General features: G+C 38.0%; 1 protein-coding gene across 3 annotated transcripts in view; it reads left to right on the top strand.

The window, feature by feature from the left end:
• The window catches only part of CDKAL1 (CDKAL1 threonylcarbamoyladenosine tRNA methylthiotransferase), a 427,133-nt gene extending 413,557 nt beyond the window's left edge, over positions 1-13,576 (top strand). For all 3 annotated transcript variants that reach the window (XM_082753985.1, XM_082753986.1, XM_082753987.1), the window contains one exon: positions 9,384-13,576. In XM_082753985.1, coding sequence (XP_082610111.1) covers positions 9,384-9,590 — 207 coding nt within the window. In that variant the 3' untranslated portion in view covers positions 9,591-13,576. The remainder of the gene's footprint in view (positions 1-9,383) is intronic.
• Positions 13,577-22,682: the final 9,106 nt, after the last annotated feature.

The following is a 22,682-nucleotide window of genomic DNA, read 5'->3' as shown; positions in this document are numbered from 1 at the left end:
CAAAGTTGGTCAGGATCGGTCATGCTTTATTAGCTGTTAGATGTCAGACTTGCATGAAATGCTCCTTTTCACAGAGGACTGATTCCAGCTGTGCTTGCTGTACATCTACAGTCTCAGCAACTGGAAGTATTTAATACTGGGTGGAAAAGTCCATGAAAATTAATGCAGGAGAATTTGTCAGGAGACATCTTAGGCTTCACAGAGATAAAAGGATTTAGAGGCTACGCTGGCTTCTGTTGACAGCTGGAATCTAAGACAGGAGTTGTAGAGACCCATATAGCTGACTTCAGTTACAGCTCTAGACACGTTTTAATCTTTGTTTCTCTACCTGTAAAATGAGGGAGGCAAATAGAACCCACAGCTACATCCTGGTATAGAATTTGAAACTCTGAAAACTAATATAATTCCTAAATATTATTATTGCTCATCTCCTACCATGTTTATTATCCATGAGGCTGGAGTGTAAGAAGGGATGTGTAAGAAGGATTGTCTTTTAATACAATGTAGAAGCCTCCTTGGAATGCTCTGTTTGTAATACTCGGTTCTACAGAAATAGGTAAAAACACCATAAATTCAGGATTCTGACATACTCCAGGATTAAGAGGAAGGCTTTAGTCAAGAACATGTACATATATCATTTTATTCTACTCTGTGCCATATGAAAGATCTTTTGTAAACTCTTCCTGATTTTGAGAGCATGTCCCTTGAGATATTTCTTGAATATTTATCACAGTGCTTTTTGCAAATAACAATGGTTAGAATGACTTTGAGTATTTTACGCTTTCTACTATTTAGGAGTATAGAATTCCTCTTAAAATTGGTGTTTTAATATATGATCATAGAGTTCACTTCCAAGTAAAAGCAGTATTACTCATTTCACTGCTGATATGTGAGTATCATTCAGCTATATTGGTTGTTGTGGCATTAATATATATTTTCAGATCCAGCTGTTCATTTTACTAGGATATTCTTTCTGATGGAAACCTTTTGTTTCTTTGCCTGTAGCTATTGATGATCTCCATATAATTGTCATTGCTATTTCAAGGCTTAAAAGGAAAGCAAAAAGGTGATGGTCTCTAAAGGCTTATGGTATAAGAAGTATATCATACTTCATTTAATAATCTAATTTGTAGTGGAATCTATATATAACATTCACATACTGCTAATTTGTTGTCATTCTGTTGTCATCAAACAAAATATACCAACAAAATTGTTGCATTGTAGGCATAACCTTAAAATATTAAAATATATGTATATTTATATCTGTATGATCCTTTAAAGAACAGCATGCACTAAGACAGGCCATGGTATGCTCACTGACTTTGGAAAAATGGTATCCACTGTTATTACAAGTAAATGTATATTCTGTAATTCACTGTAATATATTTTCAAAGCCACGAATCCTTTGCTGGTGATCTCTAGAAAGCAGATTTGTCTGTTAGCCAACTAATTATCAGATAAGTGCCCAGAGCAAGCACCTGCCATCTCCTTTATAAAACTGTGCTATGCACAGGGAAATAAATAGTGACAGATCCCCTTCCTGAATTTGTCCACATTGTGCTCCTAGATTCATTCTTCATTTCATTACTTAGATGACTGTGATTTTTGAATCACAAAAGTCTTCCGCTTAGAAGCTCCCTCAGTTCTCTTGTGGTTGCAAATCCTAACTGGAATGCCAGCTTGCATGTCACTTTTTTCCTGTGATGTGAGGTCCTTGGTGTAGTGATTGACACCCCACACACCTTGTTAAGAAAAAAGCTCAGAATCCAGACGTCACACTGACTATTCTTCAAAATGTTGCTTCTGATTGTGAATGACAGGTTATTTTGAAAATGCATGTTTTGTATAGCAGGAGGATACTGTGTCACTAAGTTTAATAGTAGCACAAAATATTAATATGTAAAAAAGAGTCAACTCCTGGCTGGAAGGATTTATAGATACCTATAAAGAAACAAGCTAAAACAAGTGAGTATAATGCAAAGCAGCACAAGATTATGTTTTAAATGTTTTGGAGGTGTTTTTGGCTTGTCTCTCTTTAGTTGTTTGTTATTACTCTTTTTGTTTCTTTTGTTAGTTGATCTTTTTAGTTGTTTCCTTCTTCCTCAAAGTGTACATCACAAAGAAAATCATTTAATAAACCCCAGCTACATAGCCTTCTCTCTAGCTTTTAACTACATTTTGAGTTTTGAGGGTTCATTGAGGGACTACTAATCCTTAAAGACTGTTGATGAAAAAGAAGTAGGAGTTGGACTCAGTGATCCTTGTGGGTCCCTTCCCACTCAGGATATTTTATGATTCTGTGATTCTAAGGGTAAGAACCTCAGAACCTTACCCTTAGGTAAGAACACAGAAGAGAGCAAAGAGATGTCTGCCAAGGGAAAGTACCAGCGCAGCCTTACAGTAATGGTGAGTTCAAGTGCAGTAACTTATAAAGGAAGAGTTGATTTCTGTTAGACTCTTACATGGGAATGTGGGAATGTTAAAGTTTGAATTAATTGTTAATGTAGGAGGAGGATGTTCTAGAGGTGTGTCTGTGTGACATGGACAGAAAATCATTATACAGGATATCATTCCAAATTTCTATTCCTATTGACGTTTCTGTTTATTTATTTATTTATTTTTATTAGGAGGGCCTATATGGTCAGATAATGCAGGAGGGAAGTGGGGAGAAGTAGAAAGAAAACAGGGCAGATAGGAGATAGTAGTGTTGATCAAGTTGAGAAATGGGAAAGGTATTTCTACTGTGCTGACCAAAGGAGCCAGACAGATCATGGAAGTATTACTGGGTAAGAAACAAGATTTTGCTGACTTGCTATGCAGGCCAGGGAAGGGCCATAGTTAAAGTTGATCACCGTAGGGAATGACAAACCTGGAACAAACTGTCAGATGTAACGAAGATGAGCTTCAAGTCAGTCTCTGCATATCCTCCCATTATTAAATGTATTACACAGAATGACAGAATGTTAGGGGTTGGAAGGGACCTTGGAATATCATCTAGTCCAATCCCCCTGCTGGAGCAGGAATACGTAGATCAGGTCACACAGGAACGCATCCAGGCAGGTATTTTAAGCTTGTATTTGACCATGGTTCAGCGGCTAAGGAGTTTTGTTGACCTGATTCAATAGGGCCATCTTGATGTAAATATTGGATTGATAACTGAAATGAGTTCAGTGTGAGGTTGTCAGGATGGTCAGGGGCTAGAGTGCTTGGCTTGTGAGGAGAGGCTGATGGACAAGACTTGTTCAAGACTGGAGAAGGGGTGTCTTCAGGAGAACTTGGCAGAAGTCTCCCAGTGCCTATGGGAAGATTACTGAGAGGACAGAAACGCATGCTTCACAGTGGTGACGGGCATAAGATGAAATAAGAGGTTCAAACTGGATATAATGAGAAATGTTCAACTGCTAGACTGTCTTCATGGGAAAAACAACAGCCCAGAGATGTAATTTAGTCTCTGTCCTTGAAGGTTTTCAAGGCCCAACTGGTTAAAGCCCTGAGCTGACTGGGCCATACCTGACCCTTCTTTGAGCAGGAAGATGGACTAGATGCAGTCAGAATTATTCTGGCATCCTATGGCAGACTGTAAAACAGTTTTAGTGACTAGTGACAGCTATTTAATGCTGTGATCAATTTATTATCCTGCTATAACTTCAGAGATAATGATTTGGGGATATCAGATGAAGAATCCTAATTATCACTAAAACCCCAAATATTTACTGAGAAATTAATATTAAATCTGTATTTATCCTTTAGTTCAGTTCTATTCTCTCCATAATATATTAAAGCACATGATCATTTGCCATGTTTGCACTCACACACACATATATATGCACACAAAAATAAGAAACAATATGAAGTTACATTTGCAAAAGTGACTGGTTTCTTTAATTATTTTGTCAAGGTTTCCTATTTCTTAAAATTAACATGTAAATTCCACGTGTATTTTGGAATCAGTGAGCTCCTAGGAATGTTATATCAGATGATAACATCAGATGCAAGCGTGCTTGTAGATGGCATTTTCTCTAACAACATAGTGCTGTGCATTTATTGGGATACATGGTGGCAGGGATGTTTCTTATCAGAATTATCATGTAATTCCATTAGAAAAAAAATATGCTGTCTGCCATTTATTTTCTGCTTTGAGATCAATGCTCCACAGTTGCAGAAAGAGGCTTCTAGAATTTAGTAAGTAATAAATCAAAGGAACTCTCTTAATACCTACAGAACTAACCATGTCTTCCGGACCTATTCAATAAAATTCAACTTACATATTTTTCCAGTGTGTAATCTGTGTGACCTGCAGTATCTGTTTGTTTTTTAAATCTGAAAAATGCCTCCAAAGTGTAATAGCCCAGAGTTTCAACTGGCACAGTAGGATATGTAATGCATATTTTAACATGTTTTCTTCTAATTTGTCGCACACACTTGTTATGCATGATTATATAAAAGTCCATGTTTTTAAACCCAGTGGTGTAAGTGTGTAAGATGTATTTGGTTGGGCTAAAAGATTCAGAAGTCTAATTTATCTTGAGATATGCTTAGTCAAGTAGTTTTTCACAGCAGTTAGCTAACACTTCAAGCTCTAACAGTGCCCCTGAGCCATAAAACAAATTTGCATGTAAGAAATATTTTGAATCTATTAAAACAGCTCAGAGCTAAAGAGTTGCTATCATGTCTTTGTTGACTAACATAAAGTGAGATCCTACAAAAAGCTAGGCTGTGATCGACAGATGCCAAATCTTAGGTTTTGACGTGATTATATATTTCTTTCAAGCACAGCAGTTTAAGTCTGGGACTGGAGCTTCAGAAAGACACCAATCAATGGGTCTGTGCAAGACTACACAAAATATATAACTCCTGGCAGTCGTCAAGGCAGAATTATTCAAAAAATAATCTGAAATGCATTTAATCATGCACTACATGGTTTAATAATTTATATTATACTTTATTAGCAAAGTCTTGTGTTTACTTAGTGGCTGCCAAAACAAGATGAAAGGCTCCCTCCATGAAAATACAAGATGCTTAGCTCAAAGTGTCATCTTTGCATTTCAGTTTGATAATTACTTCTCTTCCCCCCATTTTGATTAACAGTATGGAGGTTTAAATCTTAGAGTACCTTCTCCTTCATTGTGGTCCTTTCTAGTGAGAGAAGTGTTATTTATTAAGAACAAGTCTACCCAAGAGTTTATGGCTGAGCAAGGATTAAATTAGTATGAATAAATATTTCTGGAAGCTTCTTTAATATTTTCTCCAAGTATTTTTCAGATAAAAAAGAGTCTTTGGATTTAGTTCTAAATTCCACTGCACTGAATCATTATGCTAATCTTCCCAAGTCTTGCAGCTACAGAAGTGTTTGTGAGCTCAGGTAAAGAAATTGTTGCTCTTACTACTGATTCTGTGTGATAAATATTAGCAGCATTATCAGTTCAGAATAATGCAGAAATACCTTGAGGAGTCTTTGAAAAGCAAATACAATACAAACATTTCACCTAGAGATACAAATAAGGGCCTTACAGAATTAATGCTTTGATAAAGTCAGAGCACAGAGGGAGTGAACCAGAGTAACTGCCAGTTCAACAAATGAGATCTGTGCCTCCACCCAAGCTTTTTTACATCAGTGATGCGTAACAGAGCTCTCATGAAGTTGTTTTTATGAAAGATGTTCTGCAGGTGTCTTGAGTAATTCTTCAAGGCACAGTAGATGGAGAGTTTTAGCGAAAAAAAAAAAAAAAAAAACAATTATGGGACAATCTAGTGCTTCAGTACTGCAAACACTGAAGGTGATATAACAGTCCAGAGAAGCTACTGTAATTTGTCTCGTCTATCCTAGAATACAGGGTTTTAGTTTTGGTTTACATAACACCATACTCTCACTTCCTTTTCTATGCATGCAACATATACTACAGCATGTACTGTATGCTTTACCTGAAAACCACTTCCTCAAATGGAGCCTACAAAAGGGCTTTTTGCCCAAACAAAAATGTATATGCAGTGTTTTCCACTAGCACACCTGGTAACGTGATAGTTGTATGCTAGTAAGAACAGATTATAGTCTAGACAGGCAGTTCAGTGTTTTGCAGACTGCAGTCTGTAAGGGCCACTCCAGCCCTTCGCTCAGGCTTGAGAGAGTACAAGAATTGCACTCTCAGTTCAGTTTAGCCCAGGTCTTTTTCTTTCCATTGAGAGTTCTGTGCTGTGTCATACAGAGCTGCAGAACAGACTCTTGGGAAAAGGCATCTACCTGCAGGCGTCTCTGAGAGATTATCATGGTTTTAAAAGCTGTTGTACAAATTGCAGGGTGGACAAAAGACTGACATTTTCTAAAGGAGCCTTTCAGCTATAGGGAACCAGATGTAACCTTTTCACAGCGCATCTTCTGCAATGATGAGGACAGAAATTTTCAAGAAAGGGAGTGGTATTTTCAGTTTTGCAAGACAGAGTATTGGGGCAAACTAGAAATTAGTTCTTGGGACATAAGGATTAGATAAAAATATTTGTTACTTCCACTGAAAAAAAAAACACAAACATTTTTGATAGGATCGTCTGATGAGATGCACAATATCAAATAGAAATGCAGTAGTGTTTTAAGTGATAAACTGTGAAGTACATCTTAAAGAAAAGGGTCACTTCAGTTTGCAAACTGCGATATTTTTGTCCATGTAAAATATCTTAATCCATTATAGAATTAGTAAAGAATTCAGGTTAGCAATGTAATAGGAGTAACATTTCATGTAAAAACCGTAATATGCATCTATTGAAATAAAAACTTCTGGTTTAAACTGTGTGACAGTCTCTTACAGGATCCGAGACACTGTGCAAATCCAAGAATTTTGTGCAAACATTTTAGAAAATGTGACTGCCAGTAGAAATAAATGCATCAGAGTTCAAAATGCAAGGTAGAAGGAAGGAAAACAAAGGCATAGTAAAACTGTGAGAACCGTACCTCCTGCCCAGTTAAGTTTCAATATAGGTAAAATACTGTTAGAGACACTCTCGTATACAGAAAGAAAGCTTTTTTAAAAAAGATATAGGTTTAGTGTGCCAGTATGATCATCCAATTTACAACAAATATGGTAAAGTAAGGAAGAAAACAGTGCTCACAACTTTATACACTGCGTTACTCTCATGAAGTAGCACTGGGGACAATGGGCAGTGAGGATAGTAGGGTCCGCCACCACAGGAACTTCGTAAACCTTGCTAAAATCTCTTTCATCATTCTGTCCTAGTAGCACAACGCAGTACTGTGTAATATATGTACATTGCCTAATGCGATAGAGGTTTATAAGAGCAATATAACAGAAAACAAGAGCAGTGTAAGCTATTCCTCATCAAAATAATTCTAACAAGATGAAACTATTTGGTTTTACATTGGAAATCAGAAAAACTGCAAAACAAAAATGAAGTGCCCATGCAATCAATACTGCATAAGCACATGAACATATACATGAAACACAAATATTTTTAACTGTTGGTAAAACAAATAAATATAAGAGGAAAAGTCAAGTCCTTCAAAACTTGTTACAAGTTGTAGCTTGTGTTTGGGATGTTCTCCTGCCTATCCCTGGTCTTACAGAGATGGGTATGCAGGAAATCAGGCTGAGCATGAAGAGGAGCATGGAGGAGGAAGTTACAGAGTATCGAGATATTGGTGATTTTATCTGTTTTGTGGCAGACAGTATGTAGTTTTGTACAAATAAATGTTCAAGACATTACTGATTATCAAACTGTTTAGAAATATTCAATCAGGAGTTTGGAGTCTGGCTGTAATTAGCCAAATTGACTCAAGCCCCAGAAGGCAGGGACTGGGAGAATGAAGAACCACCCACTGTAGGAGAAGATCAGGTTCAAGACCATCTGAGGAACCCGAAGGTGAACAAGTCCATGGGACCTGGTGAAATGCATCTGTGGGTCCTGAGGGAATTTGAGTATGTAATTGCTAAGCCATTATTCATCATATTTGATAATCTTCTGGGTGCAGTACATATAAGAAGCCACACTCCTTCTATAGGTCATCTATTCAGGAACCTTCCATCTGTGTGAGTTGTGACCTAAACCAGAAGTACCTCAGATGTTAGAACAGCACTTACATCAGCCTGTCACTTGCCCCTTTGATGCTTGCTTACCTAACCAATAGTAATCATTAGTATTTTTCTACAATTACTATAATAATTCCTGAAATGGAGAACGGGACACAGTTGCATACAGTTTGAATTCTGCTCTCCCACTTCCATGGGCAGGCATATGTCTTGGAGCTTTGATATTTCTTTGAGTTTGTCCAGAAATATGTTCAGTCAAAAAGGGAGTCAAGCATCTGGTCTGGGCTTTCACGTGACTCTTTTTCAGCTGCTTGGAAATACAACATTATCCAGATAGGTACTTTTTGGGTGCTTTGCTTATTTTCTACCAAATATGAAGGAAAAATAAATGGATTCATCAAAATCCTTTTGTACCTGGAAAAAAATCAAGGCAATTAAAAAGCAGGCTGAGTTCAGTTGAATTCCTATGAGATTATTGAAATAGAGGGAGGAAGAACGAAATGTTGCAAGATCATCCCACCTTTCTTTAATTACACCTTTTACTTTCTTTTCTACATACGCTTCTTGCAAATGTCATCAGATTACATTTTTAAGAAACGCTTTCATTTTTGAGTATCTACATGGCTAGTGTGCTGAACTGAACAAGGTTGCAAGAGAGAAGAGTTTATTCTTTCCACTTGGATTTTAAACTGAAATAGTGGCTCTAACTTGTGCTGCAGTTAAAAGTCCTCACGTTCTGGAGGATCTAAGTACTTGCAGTCAGGTTGAGAATGGTAATGGCAGGCACAGCAGGGAACTCGGATGCAATACGCTGAATGAGAAGGTGAGTGTTTTAGCACAGCTGCCTCCTGAGGGTCAGGGGAAAGGAAAAGCCCTGTGGGAGGATTTTCAAGCACCACTGAGCTGGCACACCAGGAGATGATGATTGACTTCTGAAGAGCCCTGCTGTGCAAAGGATTGTTGTGTTGTGGTCCCCTTTATCACTAGTTAGAAATTTCTTTTGAAGAGACCAAACGTGGGAGAGTAGTGAGTTAGCAGCAAAACAAACAAAAAATAATCCTTGAACAGCTCTCTTTGATGACATTGAGTACTGGAGATTTGTTTCTGTTGGTAATGGCTTCATTGATTTGGCAGTTAATTTTGTTAGAAAGATTGACTTTGTATGGCATTGGTAAGAATTCTGTATAAAAACAGACGACCTAATGCTCATGCAGTGCAAGTTGAATTGTTTGCCTTGAAAGGGGATGGCATTTTGAACCTCAATGCAAAGGGGAGATTTTATCTGTATTTGACATATACAATCAGAAATACGTAGCACGGTTTCATCTTAATACATGCATTTCTTCACAGGAGTTCAGGCACGCACCACGGAATGGCACAAACTGGAAAGGACATCCTTCTGCTGAGATCCCAGTGAAAACGTCCTTCAGCCCCTGGATGCCTTTGCAGCTCCCATGGCAACAAGAAGGAAGTGGACTGAAGATACTGTCTGTCAGCCTGGCTTTACTGGCAGTTCTTGTCATGCTTTACTATGGAGGGATGAAAACAGAACTGTGAACTGAATGAGGCTTTTAGGAAAACATAAAATTGCTGTTTAAAATCTTCAAAAGAAACACTTTTACCAACACATGTCTCTCTCTTTAAAAAAAAAAAAAAAGATATAAATTGGGCAATAATTTGTACTCGTGCTATTTGGACTCATGCCTTTCCTGTTATTCATAGGAGAGAATACTAATAAGCTCTACGGAGATGTACCTGCCAAAGTTTGAGAACTTGGTGTGGCAGAACAGTTTGTTGCATCTTTCCTCCTCTTCTATTTTTTCTAAAACAATGCAATGTTTGCATTGCTTACTCTATTTATTACTGCTCTGGCAGGTTTATTACTGCTCTGGCAGGTAAAATTTTATACAGGAAACTCCTGAAGCTTATAAGAAATCTTTTCATTGAGTATTGTTGGTAATCTTTTATGGGTAGAACATTTATAACTTTCTTAAAGATTTTGCTTAATGCAGTGTGATGGTTTGATGTGTGCCTTTTTACATTAGAATCAAACACTGCTGGGCCATTAAAGTTTGTCATTTGTTGCTATTGATTTTGCTGTCATGTCTGAAAGAATTTTTGGCCTGCCATCTTACCTCTGTCAACTTCAGAGTGAGTTACTAAGCTTTGTTAATACAACAAGAATTATTTTTTTACATACAAATAGTTTTAAAGTTATTTTTATTATTGAATGGGAAGATGGGATTCTAGCGGTAGAGTTCTAAAGGATGGATTTAATACAGTCTCCATAGACTTAGTATAATGCTCAGATTCACCAAATGTGAATCTCATATTAGCTGTATATTGGATCATACTGTAAGACAATACAGCTCTGATGGTGGGGAGGCTACGCTTTGCACACTCCAAATTTCTAATTAGTGACATTAATACATGTCATCATTTATTTGTTCTTGTCTTGTCACCTTTGTGGATCTTCCTCCAAACTTCCACTTGCAAAGTCTGTTTTAAATCCTAAAAAACAGGAGCTGTCTTTTTTTAGTATGTTTATGTAGTATCTAGCACAGACTGAGCTGGGCTCCAAACATGGCTCTACAGTGCAGATGAATAATCCGCTAGGAAGAATGCTTTGTACTTTTTACGTTGAGGATTTATCACAGTTACAGGCAAATTAATCAAGAAGTTCCACCATGATGCTCCCAGTACAGTCTGTAAATTATATCAACAAATAAGATCATCCTCAGGAAATTAGGTGTGCATTGACTTGAATATTATATTTCTTATTGCAACCACTGAAGGTCATGAGCCAAAACTCAAAAATTTTGAGATTTAAGAAAAAGCAAACAACAGCAATAACAAAAACTGTGCTCTTGTTTTGCTTCTGTCTCTCCAGATTTTTCCCTACAACCAGGAATATGTAACGATCAATAATTTACATTTTTAACAAATCTGAAATTCTATTAAAAAAAACCACTTGACTCCAGGTGCTGAAATTTGCAGGAAAGTGCCATGTATCACAAGATTCTCAGGAAAATAATGAGTTGACAAAATCATTATAACTGAGCCAATTTTTTGCATTTGATGGGAATAAAGTATGCAGATATGTGCTATGCCTTTAGCACTCTTGCTGTCAGCCACTCTAGCTTATCTAATTGTAGCAATTACAGATTCATTGCATCAGCTGTTACAGAGATTTACAAAGCTTGTGATTTAGATTCTGTGTGTAACTGGCTTTAATGGAACTGGTGTATTTTCTTAGAAACAATGCAATGAATAGGAGAGGGTGAAGAAGACTTTGTCTGTAAATGACATTGTCCACAGATGCAATATATTTTTAAACTGAGCTTTCCTCTGATAAGTAGGAAGTACTGTTTATCAAGTGTTTTATTACCTTCCTTTTAATTTTGAGAGGGCTTGTTGACACTTTGTATTGTAGAGCAGTAGAGTGTTTTTCATTTCTTTGTATATGTTTACACCTGAAATGTTCAAAGCCACTGAGCTGAACAAGTTGGTTCTGATCAGACAGCTCATCTGAACCTTCAGGCAAAACCCAAACTGTGCTGTGGTTGAAGTTACCATTGAAGCCCACCGGGAAACCTTAGGGAGTGTAAAACAAAGTGGCTGTATCTCCTTTATGGAACATGTTGACCTGGACCCATTTGATCTATGATTTTTGCTCCCATTTGGCTCCCTGAATGCTTCTAAGTGCCAGGCCAGGTGGCGTTTTTAATTTTTACATCAGTGTTATGTTTGAGCCCTACTTCTACCCTGTATTCTCTCCTTACAAGCCATAAGGGTGGGTGAGAAATCTACTACACTCCAAATTAGTGACTATATTGCAGGAGAGTTTTCTCAACAGTCAATTGATCTTGCTCTACCAGATACGTAAACATATTTGTCACTAGAGAGAGTGTCTGGCTAATAAGCAATCTACATTCAACGCCCTTTTTTGTTGCCATTTGTTCTGTTTTTTAGCAGAGTAGATTTCCTTTTGGTACTAAGGAAGCCTCGACTATTATTTCTCTTTCTGTCTCATAGCACTGAGTTCCCTTTGGCTGTTTTCAGTGAGGACTCTTGCAAACCACAAGACTTGGACAGCAAAGACATCTTTAGCAAAAACATTAAGTGCATTAAGATTTGTCATTTAAACTTTGCATTGTAGTTTTCAGTTAATAGTATACTTGCTTAGTACAGGAGCGTGAAATAAAATGTGTTTTACATAAAGCTTGTTCTATAAAGCAAGAAAGAGGAAGGAGAAGGTACCTTTTGAGGAGAGTTCATCCACCCCTGTCACATCACTGCCTGCACATCTCTGAACATCTGACAGCTTCTGTTAATTTAGTTTCGCTCCCCAGTTCAACTTCCCATATGGAAAGCTGGAATGATTTTTGAATAACAGCAAGTAATATTTGAGGTGGCAGCAACTGGCAACTCTGACATGGAGCTTGGCTGCGGCCATTACCCAGAATCCGTCCGCTCTTCTTGAGAAGCAATTACAATTTCACAGGTTGGAATTAAAACTCCCTGCGGTATGCAAGAGAGTAACTGAAACTGTCAAAGTGATTTCAAGCTGCTAATCTCTTGCTGCTCAAAGAGTGAAAATAGAGCCCCTCATACCCAGGCACAGATCTGACAACTCAAAAACTCCAGCCTTCCTCTACATTTAAATACATATGGAGAGTGGCTTGATCTGCTCACAGAGGATATCTGTAAAGATGTTATGTCTATGAACATTTGTGTGTTAATAACAAGTCTATCTTCTTTAACTGCAAGATGCAAGTAACTTCAGGGACTAAGACAAATATAAAAGAAGAACTCTGAAAATCTGAAGGAGCAAATAGGTGTGTGCCTGTCTGTGTGAGGTTTATTAAATTCTGTATTTATATATTCTTGAACATGCAGTACTTTTGCTGGAAAAATGGCTTGCAACATTTCTGAGTTTTATTTTCACATATTACTTATATCCCACGTTTTATTTTGAATGTACTTTGTTTTATTGTATAGATAGAAACAAAGAGCATTTAGAAATCAAAAACGGAGGGGAAAAAATGGGAAGCTGTAAAGCCTTTGTAAAGCTAGGGTGCAAATGAAAAATATTAGTGTGAAAGCTGCAAAGCAGGTTTGAACCAGGAGACAGCCCACAGAGTTGAGGACTGGCTGCAAAACACCATTTGACTTGTTCAGAGGCAGAGTTCATCCACTAGATAATAACTAGATAATTAATGTTAAAATAATTGCTTGAAAGCATTTGTGCAAGTATCATTAAATGTCTTTTAGTTGCATATTTCATTCATGCAGGCTTATACTTAATATTAAAGTGAATCTTTTTGTTTGTTTGTTTAAAATAAATAAAGATGCTTCAGTAGCTATTGGAAGGAGAAGAATTATGAATAGTCCTATTTAAAGAAGAATAGTACCAGAAAAAAAAAAGTCATAACAAATAATCATGTCCCTGCACCTGCTGGTATACTGTCTGTTAACTCCCACTTAGGAAGCTGTTTTGGGTTTGGATCATTTATGTTGTAGGTCTATTTCATTGTGCTGTGTTGTGACAAGTCGGGTGTTTGAAAAGTCATGAAAGTGCCTGTGCTCCAGTCAAAAAGCTAATCAAGCTGATGGCAGAAAAGATCCTCAGATCTCTTTGTTCCTCTGTTCCACACCCTCTTGTAGGTCTTTTCACCATCTGTGCACAGACTTCTCTCCGCTCCCTTAAACACTCTGCTCATTCAAATTTCCTTTATCAATGTCAGATGCTAAAAGAACATTTAGATAATGTGCTTAACTTTCCATGTGGTCCTGTTAGGAAATTTAGGTAAGAAATAGGAAGGTGAGGATACGTGTTCCAGTGGTGGAGGTGTTGTGATGATCAAAGAGCATGAGGTATTCTTGTGTAACAGTGTGGGAGCTACATCATCACCTAAAACAGATCGTAGCATCTGTCTTATGCATCCTTCTCTTTCTGTACCTGTAATGATTAGTTGATCTCTCTTGCATTACCTCAGAGTAAACTGCATTTTGTATGTAACACTAGAAAAATCCAGAGTGACTAAAATACATGATTGAGGGCAGAATGAAGTACAACAGTAATGTAGACAGAGATGTGCAGGTTCGTGCAGTCCCCAAAAACAAGGAGCCAGTGCATCATCATGCACCTCTTTATATGGCTTTGTCTTGTATTTGCAGATGAACTTTTTCATGCAGTCTTCATTATTAAAATGCTAATTAAGGGTATCAGAATCCCCCTGTGTGCAAAGAGCTAACGTTGAATAGGAAAGGAGAGAAGAGGGCAAGGAAGATGGGGGGGGAGGGAGGGGCAAAATTAAATATTAAAAAAAAAAAAAAAAAGGCTCTGGACGTGCTATGTTTAAGATCAAGAGGGTACTATTTAGTAGTAGCATCACCAAAGAAATGCATTAGCAGTACAGAATGGAACTAAATATTGCATACAGTCATGCTAGTGCTCTTTTTTGCACCCTTTTCTTCTGTTTTCTGAATACTTACTCTCCATTCCAAGGTTCTGAGATGAAGATTCCTCTGGCAAGACCTAACCAGATCAAGAGGAAAAATCTGCTTTCTGTTGGTTGTGATTTAGCATTTATTTCACTGAGCAGGGAGAGGCGGGGGATGTGAATTAGTTCCCACAAATTGAGAAAGGCTAATATTTTAGCATCTTCTTGGCAAACTTTTTTTTTTTTTTTTTGTGTGTGTGAACTATTTAGTAATGATAACAGATAGCATTCTTGAAAAGCAGTGTTAATGTGACATTTTATGGAGTACAATCTGCTTTGGATGGTTTGCTGAATGCTGGTTGTAGGTAATGGAATGAAATTCCATGCTGGTGACCAGGGTGTGATTCAGACTGATGCCTACAACTTGTGTGCTTTAAATGTCCCATCTGTTGTTGAGTGTGAGAACAGGCTAGTTGTGCTCAACTGAGCATAAAATGCTGTGTCTACTCCCTTCCTGGGTGGTGTTTGTGGGGACGAGTGTACAAATGGTTAGTTGGCAATGGGTTACAGATTACAGGAGAAGCTTGGGGACGATAAAACACACAACAAAAGGGACCATAATTGTTTGGCACATTGTGTGAGTTGGGGGTCTGAAAGAAATTAATGTGATGAAATCCTGACATCATGGGAAATTTAACTTTGCATAGTTAAGATCTCATTACAGTATACTGTAAAGGGGAAAACTGTTTTATGGTGCTTGGAATGCTTTGCTGCACAGACACCCTTCCCAACTGCTCGTAACTCCTGGGGTTACTGTGGTGCGTTAGAGCAGTTCATTTCACTACACTAGCTACTTCACACCAGTATCACAGCTGGAGAAAAGCAGTCCCCTTTGTCTGGACTCTAGGAGTGATCAGGTGTGCACAATTTTGCGGAGGAGGGTACTTTGACTGGTTGCCACATATTGCCCTGTTTTGTCACACATCTGCTAATCTTATAGCATTTCTTATTCCAGGTTAGGGAAAATGAGTAAACTGTGACCTGCAAAGAAACTTCCTCAATCCAATGGCATTCGGTAAATAATACATACTATTTAATGACGCAAGTTTAGACGATTTGTTTCTTCTTTGAGTACCTCCATTCCATTCCTTCCCTGTGAGCTTGCATTCTCTCTTATCCTTTTTTCCAGCAGAAGCTGCTTCACCCAAGCTACCAGCACCTCATTTTGCTTTATGGAAGATGCATCTTCAGAAAGGAAGTACTAGTCTAAGTACTGTCTGCTTCCCTGAAAACAAAAATGCTACTTCTCCTGTAGAGCGGATTTGCTCAGTGCTTGGAAGTTATTGTGCTGCAGTGTCTCTCCTTTAGCTGTGCAGTGCCAGGTTGCTGTAGCCTTTGGGCAATGTTAGAAACTCCCATTTGCTAATAAGCAGAATTAAAAGGCCTCTTCTGTTGTGCGATGTTATTTTTAATACAGCAAACTCCAGAAATTTAGTAATTCAAAGCAAGAGATAAAATACATCATTGATGCCCATTGAATGTATTAAATTTGATATCCACTAATGGCTTTATGAGCCATAAAAGCCAACATCTAATAATCATTAACCACAAGATCTCTATACAAGAGATTATAGAGGGCTATGTGTGACATGGTCTGCAGAGTCTAAGTAGGAAACAGCAGAATGAAACAAGTGAGCAAGTTACTGAATCAACCACACAGATAATCAATAACATAGAGAAGGATGTTCCCACTCAAAGGACATCTTAATCTCCAAGTATTACAGTAGTATTAAGGAAATAAAAAGGCAGATGAGAGCTTGGTTATGCTGCAGCAGCCTTAGTTTGCTTCTGTCTTACTTGGATTGTCTAGTAAGCAGAAAGGGCAGTCTGAATGATGCAGAAGGATGAAACAGAGCCTAACAACAGTTAGCAGCTTTGGCTCTGTGAGAAATAAATTACTTGGTACACATTTGAGCCTCCTGTACTTCCCTATCTCCTCCCCATCCAGCTCTAAAAAGAGACACCTCCTTGTCTGGGTTCATTTGTTGTTGCTTTTTTTCCCTCTAAGCATATGTTTGCATTCCCACAACCTTTCAACTTTAACTGATTCTGAAATAGTACTGAACTAAATCATTCACTTATGCTTTTGTTTTTATGATCAAGCTTGTGTCTGTTTTCTTGCATGCCCTGTGATCCTGAATCAACTGATACCTTACTTGTAGGCAGAAGGGATTCATTGTTATATTGATTTGAACCTAAACCAGAAGTATTTAGTGGACCACTGCTAAGTGTCATCCTACAAGAAAATGAAGCATAACTGGCAGTCAAATTGCAGTATTTACTGTCTCTATCTACAGATTTACCAGGATTGCATATGGAAAATTGTGGAAATAATCTAAATTCACTGCTAAATTTTCAGTTTCTACTGATTTATTGCAATGTGTTAAAATCAGACATAAATAATTTCACATAGCCTAGCCACAGCATGCTTCTGTGGGTAAAACCAGAATCGATTGCCATTGTGGAACAATCGAATTATACATTGCTCTCCCATCAAGGAGCCTCCTCCATGGAACTTCTGCTATGCAAGAAGACAAGCATCAAGCAGCAGGTAAGAGGAAGTTCCTGATCTTTGTAAAGAAGTGGGTATCTTGTGCAAATATTCATGAAAGGTTGTAATGAATTGTATTTTTGAGTTCAGAAAGTTTATTTTAGGACAGCTATCAGCTGTATTCCAACAACAACAAAAAAAATGTGCATTTGGATTATCAGGTTTAAAATGAGAATTAAAATCACTATCAAACTTAAGTTTTTATGCCATTATAGGAGGATTGAGGAGCTCCTATCTTGCCCTCTCTAGGAGCAGTCCACCACTGTAGAGGTGAATGAAACTTAGATGCACAGTATGTCAAAGGGCAACAGAGTTTCCAATGTCAGCCTTCTGTCAGGTACATTTCTTAACACAGTCTTTGAAAGACATTTACTTATTCTGTATCCTACAGAAGCCCTGCATGCTCCTTGTATGCTTTAATAAGTTTGGAACCTCTTGTGATTGTATTCTGCAGAAATCCAGGACTAAAGTTACAGCTTTATAAGTTGCAGCAGTGAAAACAGTATTTTACCCTTCCACATCAACGTTGTTGTCATAAGAGGGTTCAATAGTATATTTCCTGTTCTTGTTGCATGCACCGCTATAAAAATTGAGTCATCAGCATATGAATACTTTCTTGGCCTCTGAATATCTGTTTTTGGTTTTTTTGTGTGTGTGTGTGTTGAGTAGCTGCCCATTTCATTCCTTTTTCCACACTTATTGACTCATCTAACTCAGAATAATGAAATTGGGTAACTGCCAGTTATACTTCATATTGGTACAAATGTAGGAAAAAGCTGAGGATACTCATAAATACTATCTTATCTGCCAGGAAATCCATAAAACTGCAATTCTAGTGATTCCCATTCACAGCAGTATCTTGAGCAAAAACCCTGGAATAGTCTCAGTAGTAAAGTAGTAGTAAAGTCTGGTAAAAGTCTGGTAAAGTAAAGTAGTAAAGTCTGGTCCTGTGGACAGGCTTGCACTGTGGTCCTGCATGGTGTGCTTGTGAGCAAGGAAAGGAGGAGATGAAAGTCTGCTCCTTTGGGAGAAAATATCCACAGAGGGAACATATTTTACTTTGTTTCCTTGATATGTTCAGCAATCTGGTCCAAACTCAATTGACAGGTAGAATTGACAAGGTCTCCTTGCTTAAAGAAAAAGAAAAATGACAGCGTACTAACTAAATTGATTTTCTAATTGCCAGAGTTCAGTTATCTAGACATGCTATTCATATTTCAGGCAGTAAAAGCAAGCTGGTGTGATGGCAACAGATGAGCATAAAACTTTTCTCCTCTTTTCTTAGGCATTTCAGAGTTAGTTGTAAAGCAAAAGTTCTGTCCTTATCGAAAAGTTAATGTTATAGGTGGTTCTTTCCTTATCTGGTAGTTGTCAATATGGGGTAAGCTTTAAATAAGACAAAGACCTGAGGAAAAGTTAAGTTTTAAATAAGCAACCTCATCCTATCATGCAGTATGATCTTAAAGTAAGAGCTATATGTATAAAGATGCCAATTAGCCTTTTGCTCACTTTTTTTTTAATTTTATTTTATTATTTTTAATTCTTATTTTTCCCCCCAGTTCTTGGCAGACTAGACATTTTCATTTCAAAATACAATAGCTGCAGCTCATCTAGTCCTCTTAGGAAAACAAGTTTTCAGTCACAATAGTTTCTATAGGCTGAAACTAATTTGCCAGAAACCAGAATCAAACTGCTTTAAGCTGAGGCTGCTGCCTTTCTGTCCTGCCTCCTTTTATCTACAGCTCTTGCTTGCACCAGCAATGTAATGCTGGGCCACTGCCTGGAGAGAAGTTCAGGTAGCTCATCTGAGAGGAACAGTTCTTTGATGGGATTCATTTTGAGCTGGTTCAGGTTGCCAAACTGGCTTGCTGTGCTGTTGCGTATGTGCTGTTGCAAAGAAAGGGCTGATTTATGTTGGCTTGAGCTGCAGGAGAACCACATTTGGGGCCAAAGACTAAGATTGCATGAGGCTTAAAGCTGAACTGCCTCTTGCTGGTATGACTTTGGAAAGGTCCTTGCTCTACCACTTGACTTCAATTACAGAGTTGCAGTAGCATGCTGTGGCCACATAAATATGTGACTGGAAACAGGGTAATGTTGTGCAAGCACTCCAGGGTAGAGCCTTAAAGTTGTTCAGAGACCTCGACACAACTTCAGAGATAAGGTATGCTCAGGAACTGCAGGGCTAAGCTCAGAGCCCACAGTGCAGGCAACATGTTGCTGAATTATTGGGTTTCACAGTGCTTCAATGATCTGCTCTGATCAGCTTGGGATCAGGGTGTATAATAAAGGGCCATGTAAAGTTACTGTCACTCTGTCCTCTCTCCTAGGCTAGAAACTGCTGTTTGATCTCTAGGGGTACATACAGAATAAGACTTTTTCCTTCATTTATTTATTTGTTTGCTTATTTATTTATTTATTTTCCAGAAACAGGCTTGAAGCACAATGTGCTGCTGCCTCCCAGGAAGTGTTGTTTATGTGGGTAGAACAGACTTCATGTTTCAGGACTCCCAATCTGTCTCTTCTGTTAGCTGTAGAAATCACTTTAGAAAACAACTGGCATGTGAGTGGGTGGTTCTGGTTGGTTGTGGTTTTGGGGATTCTTTTCTTTTGTTCATTACTTTCCTTATGCACATGCTGCTAAATTTCTATTTGTTAAGGAAGTACAAAGGAGGAAAAAGTAAGTTCTGCGTCATTTCAGTTTGCCTTTGTGCTTGGATCTGGTCAGAGCCAGCCAAATTCTGGGCACTCAGCAATGTCAGCAAACATAAAGCAGATATCTAGAAAAGGACTTGGAGCTTTAAAGTCACAGTAAGACTTTGTTATAAACTTCTGCTTTGAAGACTTGCAGGATGACACATGCAAAAAATGTTAACTTCCATTAAAGGCTCTCGTGAGATTTGTTACCAAATGTTAGCAAAAACTCAGCAGGACATTTCAAGGGGTACATTCCAAAAGTTTCTATCACGCATTTGATGAAAACATCTTTAAAAAAGCAATTAGTATAAAGGAAGAAACACTGTACTTGTGCTGGATTGATATTAAATGCAAATTAGGTTTCTGGGAGCAATTTAGGAAAACAATGACATTTAGTGAGAGCTAATGGAAATGTGTGAGAATAGAAATGGCCTTAGCTTGGCCTTCTGTTCACTGTTCCCAGAGTATGTAGAAAGCAAGTGACTATATATCTAAATTGTGAAAGACCTGAAAAAAAAATAAGCTTATCATAAGTGCTCTTGATGAAGCATTCTGGGCATCTTGCTCTTTCTAATTCCACATTTTTGTAAGTCTTTCCCATGGATTATCTTGCAATTATTTAAGAGTTTGTCTGCGTGAGTATATACAATGCCTGTGTGTGTGTTCTGGTATATTTTTGTCTTTCTCCTTTTCATTCTGTAGTCAATGGCTTGAGAAGGCTTGCATGAGTTTAGGGAAAGGAAAATGAGGTTAGAGAAGTGATCCTGTATCTTGTTCTAAGACTCTAAAAGCCTGTCATCTTGAAATACATGCCACCACTGGAGCTAGTGAGCAAGAGTGCCATCTGCCCTGTGCCCAGGCCTGCTTGAAAGACAAATGGTCCCATTGTTTCTGTGGTGTGTAAATACCACCCGTCCTGGGAGGCCAGGGTTGCACGCGGTGAGGTAGGTGCTTAAAGATCTTGGATCAAATACATGTAGAAGATTTTGAAGATAAGGAGTCAGTAGATAAGATTTGTCTACTCTCTGGCCATGTTTTGGTGGTGCAGTAGAAACACAAAGCACTGAGCTTGTGTAAACTTACTCTGCTAGTTGAAAATATGTCAAGGAGTTCACTTTCTACCAGTAGGCTGCATGCCAGACAAGGTATCATTTTTCCCCCCATGGCCGGCCTAAAAGCCTAATGCTGCCATAGTCCTTCTATCATTTACTTCAGCAAATTGTACAGAAACATGGTTGTGTACCCATGCCTGCCACCACGCACGTGCCTTGCAAGTGAGGCTGGGTGGGACCCTGTGAAGCTGGGCCATGGAGGCTTCACAGCAGACTTCACAGCTCTTCAGGAGTCTGAGAGGGTTTTGGGCCTAACATGGGGCTGAAGGTAGCCTGTGGAGTGGCGTATAAATCTTTAATTCTCAGTGCTATAAAGGTGGGGATTTTTATTTCCCTTTTAAAAACAAGAGTTGCCTCAGATATAAGCACAACAGGGCCAGTGAGCTTGTGATCTTTGCTTTGACTGTCACTGGCATTGTTAATGCATTAGATTCAAACTGTTCTTCATAGAGGATCAGTGATTGTGGAGTTCTGGCAAACTCCCAAATTAGTCATATTCCTAATAAAACAAAGAAAAAGAAAAACTCTTCCTGATATATGTTATACCACTGCCTGCTGTTCTGACCACACATAGAAAATAAAGAGCCTTGTGCTGCTCTTGAATTACACACACAGCTTCCACTGTGTTGTATCCTTCATAGTTAGCTGTTGTGGAATTGGAGCAGAAACGTGATAAACATTTGGCATCTTAAGAAACCATTTAATCTCATAAAGTTTCGGAAGGACTGTTTCATGCACCTTAGAAGGAGGAGGACCTCTCTTTTATTTTCCTGCATCTTGTACAGTGTGAGGTCCCCCTTCATCTGTGTCCACAATGAACGACACTTTACAAATACCTAGGGCCATTATTGACTTTTACATTGCAGACAATGAAAAACCGCTTACTGACTTCATTGTGTCAGTTGCTTGGCATCTACTTAAAATACAGTTGGATAAGTTTTTGTAAATTGTCAATGTCTGCATTTAACGTGAGATTCTATAGACAGCAGTTGCTGCTGGAGGTCAGTGTAGGAATGAGACTCTCCTGAAGGCAAGGTAGAGTGGACTTATTTAATTCTGATGTAGCAAAGTGACTTAAGGGCCTACTTCCCTCTTATTCTGAAGTTGGATGTATTTGACACAAGGGATTCTACATTGACTGCTGTCATGTAGTGCTGAGGCAGAACCAGGACAACATGCATTGGCAATTTTTTGGAAATGTTAATTATTTATAAATATGTATTTTTGATACATCTACTGATTTCATATTTATTTTGCCCACCATACAATCAGAGCATGCTTTCATATTTTTTCTTTGCTTGTATACAATGCAATAAAGGATTATTTCTAAGACATACACAACCATATTTTATTTATTTATTTATTTATTTTTAAGAAGAAATCGTTCTCTCCCATTATTTAAACAATCCTGATGTTTTAATACATAAGGTCACTGCAGCCCATTATTTATTTATTTATTTATTTATTAACTTATTTATTTTTCGAAGGTGTTTTTTTTTTGGCCTGTTGTAAGGGCTTGGAGGTAGGGAAAAAACAATTATGTAAGAAAATGATTTTGATTCAACTAATGTTGATTCACTTGGCTCATAAGAAGAGCTTATTGCCTTGTTTACTTGGAAAGAATGAATATCAACACATAAATAAGCAGCTGAGAACTGGATTTCCAGAAGGAAGAATTTTCCTACTTAGTTTTCTGTTAATTCAAAGCAATATCTTTTAAAATTGATGTAACTCCCAGGCTTATGATGGTCACATTACTTTCCCTTAGGAGTAAACACAGACA

The sequence above is a fragment of the Aythya marila genome, assembly GCF_965140915.1.
Source record: "Aythya marila genome assembly, chromosome: 2".
Taxonomy (NCBI): Eukaryota; Metazoa; Chordata; class Aves; order Anseriformes; family Anatidae; genus Aythya; species Aythya marila.
The sequence above is the reverse complement of the archived record's forward strand: the minus strand, read 5'-3'. Positions and strand labels throughout refer to the sequence as shown.